The sequence below is a fragment of the Penaeus monodon genome, chromosome 12 (assembly GCF_015228065.2).
Source record: "Penaeus monodon isolate SGIC_2016 chromosome 12, NSTDA_Pmon_1, whole genome shotgun sequence".
Classification (NCBI taxonomy): domain Eukaryota; kingdom Metazoa; phylum Arthropoda; class Malacostraca; order Decapoda; family Penaeidae; genus Penaeus; species Penaeus monodon.
The window spans coordinates 12,073,169-12,080,668 of NC_051397.1; the positions used below are offsets into that span (position 1 = coordinate 12,073,169).

General features: G+C 41.6%; 1 protein-coding gene across 1 annotated transcript in view; it reads left to right on the plus strand.

Moving 5' to 3' along the window:
• The window catches only part of LOC119579291 (40S ribosomal protein S17-like), a 4,747-nt gene extending 300 nt beyond the window's left edge, over nt 1–4,447 (plus strand). Inside the window, exons 2-4 of the mRNA XM_037927050.1 lie at nt 3,294–3,445; nt 4,070–4,241; nt 4,354–4,447. Coding sequence (XP_037782978.1) covers nt 3,294–3,445; nt 4,070–4,241; nt 4,354–4,422 — 393 coding nt within the window. The 3' untranslated portion in view covers nt 4,423–4,447. The remainder of the gene's footprint in view (nt 1–3,293; nt 3,446–4,069; nt 4,242–4,353) is intronic.
• Nucleotides 4,448–7,500: the final 3,053 nt, after the last annotated feature.

Below are 7,500 nucleotides of genomic sequence, written 5' to 3' on the forward strand. Positions count from 1 at the left end.
ATCCGGGATGTAAACAAACTCGACGAGTGACGATAAGTTTTCAGGGATAGTTGAATAGGTGAGTATTTATTCCAAATGTACGAAAAGAAACAAAAAATTGGGAGGCTGCCAAGAATCCTCTGAATTCATCGCCTGAAACAAAAGTCCAAATATAGAAATCTGAAACAAATAAGATCTACCAAGTTTACGAGGCCTCCCTCCTGGAAATTTTGTATCTGCTGAATGTTCATGAATATAAACAATATCTTAGCATACAAACAGTGCAATTTTTTTTGTGTGCATTTTGGACTGTTATTGTGAGAAGCACCTTTAGCTTTATTGAGGTTTTTGATAGTGATTGCTTAAGTATGTGTTTGTGTCCAGCTAAATCTGTGAAAACTGGCCAGAGTATTAATATTACGCCGTGGTTGTTCCGGCACCGGATCTCATCACATTGTGGCTATTCTTCCGGCATGCATGCTTTGCGCACGAACACACACTCGCTCTCGTGCAATCTTCAAAACAAACATTGGGGCCATATTTAGTCTTAGCCGCCATTGATGGTGAATAACAGTGGATTGTATTAAAGTTGGGAATGAATTTACGTGCTATCACCTCTATCTATCTCTGCTATCTATTTATTTTCCACCCTGGGACTTCTGAAAACACAAATTTGCTGAATAATGACAAGCTGGAGATTTCCAATAGCCAATGAAAGACCATATTTTAGACTTTTCTGGGGGATCATTCCCTGGAGTTCCCTGTGCTATCACCTTCTATCTCTATTTATTTACCACACGGGGATCTCTGTAGACAAACAAATTTGCCGAATAATGACAAGTTGGAGATTTTCAATTAAATGGCAAACAAAAATTGCATCCTGCAATATTGCTAGGAAAATGGCTCTACAGCATAGGTGTCTGACAGAAAAATATCCCAACAGACACGAGATACGACAACGAAACTCTCGTGAAATTGTTACACACTTATCGTAAGAGTGCAAGTGTGTGCGTTCTTGTGTGATGAAAGTGCTCTCTTGTAATTCGGTCAAACTTTTTCACGGCAGCAAAACTTGCAAATTCGTTCCCAACTTTAAAACAATCCATTGTTGTCCACCATCAATGGCAAGTAAGCAAGTAAGACAAAAAAGTGTTTGTGCGCAAAGCATGCATGCCGGAGGAATAGCCACAATGTGATGAGATCTGGTGCCGGAACAATAACCACGGCATTAATATTATTGAAGTCTATAGTTGTGGTGTGTGTGCAGTTTTGAATGCTCTCTCCCTACCCACAGCAGGGTAGAGAGCACAAATAACATGTATAAGGGCCTGATGCTGTGCCCTGACCCTCTCCTGCCATGAATATATGGATTATTCTCTCTTGGACAGGGTTGATAGGCATTTCCCCTCATATAGTGGCTGATTCAGTAATGTAATTAAAGCAGAGCTCAAGAATTCTGCACTGCACATGTGAGACCGGAACTCCTGGGGAATTAGTAGTCATTGCATTAAATTGATGTAAATTTAGCCACAGCCTAATATCTAAAGATTTAACCCATTATTCCCGGTTGTCTAAATCTCTGAGAGCAATTAAACTCTGGTGATATCTGGCAATGGCCATACAGTGGGCGCGGGAGTCTGCTGCGTGAAGCCGAATGTCCTGCTCCACGCGCTCTGGCCCGTCGCCGCACGTACGAGCTTACCCCGCCGAAAGAGCGGTTTGTGATGACGTGTCAATACGTCACCTGGTGGGAATGGGTTTTAACCCAATACTGCCAGGTCACGTAATATAGCATCATAATAAACCACTTGGTCGGCTTTGTTTTGACCACTCAATTGCCGTATTTACTAGCTACATGGCACTTGTTGCAACCTGTGTTCTCTGCCTGCAGGCTATTTCATGCGTCAGTGAGTGTAGTTTCCCCCCTTTGAGTGTTTAGTTTTTTCCCGTCTTTGTACAGTCCTTATTTAATGAATACTAAAGTATTGCATGTTCCAACTAGATAAAAAGTTATATTTTGTTCTGTCCATTACAGGCCAGATTCATCTTATACCATAGGTCTGGGTGAAATTGGAATTATACCTAAATTTCCTCAGTGTGATGGGTTAATGGACTTTATTAAGCACTGTCAAAAGACTACATTACAGGTTATACCTTTTGATGTTTTACAGCGAAGTTATTGCAGTTTAGCTTGTATGTTCACAGAAAACGGAAAGGAATTACTGCTGTTGAGGTGTAGAAGCTTCAGGTACTTTATACACAAAAGCCCTATTTTTTTTTGCATGCCCAGTCATTATTGAAAAGTAGTTGTGCCATGTTAAATATGTAAAAGTTAGCTATAGTCTAGGGCAGCTATTTAGTGAAAATTAGTCAAAGGAAGCAGTAGATCAACAAATTCCAAAACAATTTCCAACTGATAATTTCCTTCTTCAATTGAAATTTGAATTAAAAGACAAATAATACTTATTTTAACCAATTGGTAATGGACTTTTCCTACACAAAGCCAAGCCATGTCCCAGGGTGTGCACGCAGGCAGCCACTTCATCAAAAAAATTAAGGATTGGCTATATCATACATAACTTTACAATTCGATAACTAGTTTTTGCATTGTGGGTTTTTCTACCAACTTTACAGTAATACAGCCTAAAAGCTTTAGTCCTACTTTTGTAAGATTACAGATCCTGAATATCTATAGCTAGAGTCTATAGCTTTATTGCCTGTCTTGCACTAATTCTTGATCAAAAAATATTCTGTCGGGAGGGGGGATGTGTATTGCAGAACTTTCAATACTGGGTTTACTATTATGGTCATCTCAAAAAAAGAGCAATGCTTAGTTTCCCCAAGGTTTAATTTGTGGTAGTAAGTAGTACCATGTGTCTGCTTGTAACTTGATGGCATTGAGACCCATGCTTATCTAATTTTTCAGTCCTCTTTGACCAGCAAAACCTTGCCTCACAGTTGGAAGAGACATTAAGTCCTGCCAAGACAAAGAATTCTCCTTTGATAATGAAAATCATATTTCCATTGTGATTTGATATCAGTGGTGGTTGTACAATAGTTCACCTGCCACAGATGGGCAGTTCATATTTTGTAGACATTTTTATAAAGGCCCAATGTATTAAACTTTGGATTTACTGAAAATGTCGTTTTTTCATTACATTTTTCAAAGCATTTAAACATAATTGTTGAATATATTTTAGGGGTTTGATATCACAAGTATCAGGTTATAATGATTTCAGAGTTTTTCCAGAGTTGTTAGGTAATCACACATTTGAAAAAAATGGACATGGTCAATAATTATTATTTTTCCCCAGGGTCGAGTACGTACAAAAACGGTCAAGAAGGCTGCACGTGTCATCATTGAGAAGTACTACACTCGCCTCGGCAATGACTTCCACACAAACAAGCGTATCTGTGAGGAGATTGCCATTATACCGTCAAAACCACTTCGCAACAAGATTGCTGGGTTAGTTAAAAAATGTGTAATTCAGAAATCTTTTCTAAATTATTTTTAGACCATATTTTCCATTTATCATCCAGATGTCTATTTTTCCTGAAGGCAGAACTAAGGTTCCTCTTGTGTCATAGCATCTCACCATATATGGAAAGAAAATGGGACAATGAAGCCAGTTATTAATTAATACATGGACATTTTAACAGTAGCTTTAATATTCAAGATGCTTTAAAGTTAGTGGTAATTATAAATGTATAAGAATATATCTGACAACAAAGATGGCTATACATGTTTGTTTTCCTCATTATTATTTAGTGTATGAAAACCTGAAACCACTGTATGTGTATATGCTTGTAACGAGACTAAAAATGCATTATGTATTTTATAAGCATCACTGTGAAATGAATGTTCAGTCATCAGTTCAAAGATGATTATTGGTGATTGAAAGTAATGGTAGTTATGTTTTAGAATGCAATCCTCTGACTTGCGTGAAGTTTCATTTACACTTCTGGTAGTTTTAAATACATTTTTAAATAGGGTGCAGAGTAACTTGAATCTTAGCCAACAATATAGTAAGCCATAAAAGCCTACTTTTGATAATTTAATGTAATGTTTTACCTTTATGGTCTTGTACAGGTTCGTGACTCATTTGATGAAACGCATCCAGCGTGGACCAGTTCGTGGCATCTCCATTAAGCTGCAGGAAGAGGAGAGAGAACGACGTGACAACTATGTGCCAGAGGTCTCAGCCCTTGAGGAGGACATTATTGAAGTTGATGCTGATACCAAGGAGTTGCTGAAGACCATGGTATGCTCTTCATTTAATTGGATATATTCTACTTTGTTATTTAGATAATTTTTACTCTGATTAATTTTTCATTTGTTTTTTTAATCTTTTTTTTTTTCTCTCTCTCTTACAGGACTTTGACAAACTTGCTGGCCTTCAGGTGACCCAGCCTGTTCCTTCTTCTATTGGCGGAAGGCGATAAACTAAGCTAATAAAGAAAGAGGAAATTTTTTTTTTCATTTTCCCATATAAATTTAAAATGCCAAGTAAATATATAGTCTTCCCAAAAAGCTCCACATTTAATTCATTAGTATTTATTTCATCTCTTACACAAGTCAAATGGTAAGGTCTATGGCTTGAAAACCAAAAATAAAAAAGATAAATGTGTGGGTAATTTGGGACCCAGATAAATTTATTTGAATGACAAACTTGTTACTGTTGGAAAATTGTCAGATACTATGCCTAAACCTTACACTTTCAACAAAGCATCCAAAAACAAGTAGGCAAAGTTTACTTCTGCAGCCGTCCACGATCGTTCACACCTTGCCACAGTCCCACGCCCATGTACTATCTACCCTGGCTGGTAAGCCTATTCCTGCCCAACCCCACTCCTCCCTTAATATTTCTGCTGGAGCTGTTTCCACTGTCTTAGCTGATTGCCCTATCTACCACAAGGATTGGTCAGATGACAACCTACTTGCCTGCATCACTATGATGCAGTATTAGTACCATGCTACACTATTCCCCCTAGAGGTTGCTGCAAGTCCCACATAAATATTGCCAAGATTACCTTCTGTAGACATGATCTTCCCCATAGGGTCTTTATCGGCGGAGAATCTTGCCATGTCAGACCCCCAATCCCTTGCCCGTTGTTGTCGTGGGGGGGCTTAGGAGGCGGAGACTGGGACCCAATGATGGGGAACTCCCCAACCTTGGGACTCAGCCCTCGACTCAACTAATTTTGCATGGCCTTTTTTTTTTCCTTCCCACTTTTCGTTTCTGTCCCTTCACCAAACCCTTCTGCTATCCACCTCCTAAGGTGTGAGAGCCGTGCTGAAAGGATGAAAGGCCGACTTTGTGCCAGTCCTGAACGGCCTGAGGGAGCCATGTGCACGGTATTCCCCTGATTGTTACCTAGCCCTTACCCCTCAAGGGGACCCTGAGGGATGGACTGTTTTTATTCCCAACATAACCCAGGCTTACCATGGCCAGTAATGAAAACCTATCCCCACTATTAGGGTCAATGAGGCTTGCCCCTTTATCAAATAAGCCCCAACGATGTAAACCCACCCGATTCCCTGACCCCAGGCTCTCCTTTGACCACGGCTCCGAACACTGCAATTACTACCCCCTCATCAATGCCTACTAATACAGTAGCCAACAATCAACCCTTAAGGAACATTTCCACTCTCCCAGCATGCTCAACTTCAACACCTCTACCCCCACAAAACCCCCAACATCAACCACCCCATCTCCCTTATTAATACCTTACAGCCTTATTGCCCACCTCCCCATAACACTACCTCCCTCAACACTACTCCATCTTCGTCACGCCCCCACCCTTCTACTACCCATATCTCTACAACAATTTTGAATACCCTCTTTAGCGCAGCCAAATGTGACCGATTTTTCGTGATCCCTCCCACAGCTCCCTACTCTGACAACACCCTTCTCTTCCAACAATGTCTCCAAAAACAAGTAGGTAAAGTCTCTTTCTATAGCCGACCCGACCTCTCCCATCTTGTCACAGTAACATCCGAAAACCAAACTATAGCATTAACAAAACTGACCTATATGGTAACCCCATCCTTGCAGAACCCCATCCAATCCTCAATACTTGCACCAGAACAGTTTCAATCTCCCCAGCAAATTGCCCAGTCTATGACAAAGATTGGTCAGACTGTGGAGAAGACCTACTTGCCTGTCTCACAGACTATGATGCAAAGTCAGTACAATGCTACTCCATTCCCCCCAGAGGTCATCGAAAGAAACCAACTAACATAGCCAAAATTACCTTCCGTAGACATGACCCTCCCTTTAACGTCTACATAGGAGGAGAATCCCTCCCTGTTCGTCCATACCAACCTCCTCCACGTCAGTGCCAAAATTGTTGGCGTCTAGGACACCCAGCCAAACATTGCCGTTCCACAGCCAGATGCCCACTATGTGCCCAACCTGGCCATACCCGATCTAACTGCTCTGCACAATCACGCACATGTGCCAACTGTGGCTGCCCCCATAATATATTTTATAGGAGCTGTCCCACCTACAAATTTGAGTCTGAGGTAGCAACTCTCAGATTCAAACTTGGACTCACACTACGCGAAGCCAGACAAGAAGCACGTCGACGTGGTTTCTCTCTTACTCCTTACTCCAGTAATACTGCTCATTCTACCAATTCTCCTAAACCCACCCCCCTACATCTAACTCCCCCTCTTCTACCTCCTACCTTCCCCAGTCAAACTCTTTTACCATCCTAAACCAGACACTCCAATCTCTACTACAGATACTCCAATCACCACTACAACCCCAACACCTTCCCCTCTCCCTCCTCGCACTACCCGTAACAGACAGAACAAATGTTCCACCCCCTCTTCCCCTACCACACAAACACCTCCACCTTCCTTTGCCCCTACGCTTGAGACACCAATCCTCTCTTCCCCCCTCACAAGAAATCCTTTATCCCCAAAACTCCCCAACCAACCCCTCAGAAAACTATTGAAAATATTCAAGATTACTTAATGAAAACTGACACTCAACCTCCAAATCTTACAACTCCTGCTCCTTTCACACTCCAAGTAACTGCTGATATCCATCCTCCTCCTAACGATATCCCCCCTACACCCTATCCTCCTACCCCCTCCCAACACAGCCCATCCCCCCTGACCCCAACCCTGCCCACATTAACCTTTCCACCATCCCCTCTATCCCTTCCATTCCCTCCTGGATACACACGTGAATCCCTTATGTAACCCTCCCACCATCTCCTCTATCCCTTCCACTCCCTCCTTGATACACGTGAATCCCTTATGTTACATGTATCCCCTTCCACAGACCCTCTGTCTCCTAATACCCCTCCTAGTAGAACACCAACTCCCACACCTCTCCATTCTCAGACCTCTCGGTCTTTATCCCACCCTCTAGCTGCTTCCCCCTCAAAATCCAAAACGTACTACAATCTATATCACTAAAGTATAACTATCCTTCATTGGAATATTTGCGGTTTCTGCTCCCACAGACCTGACCTTTGTCATATCCTTTCCTCTTATAACCCATCTAT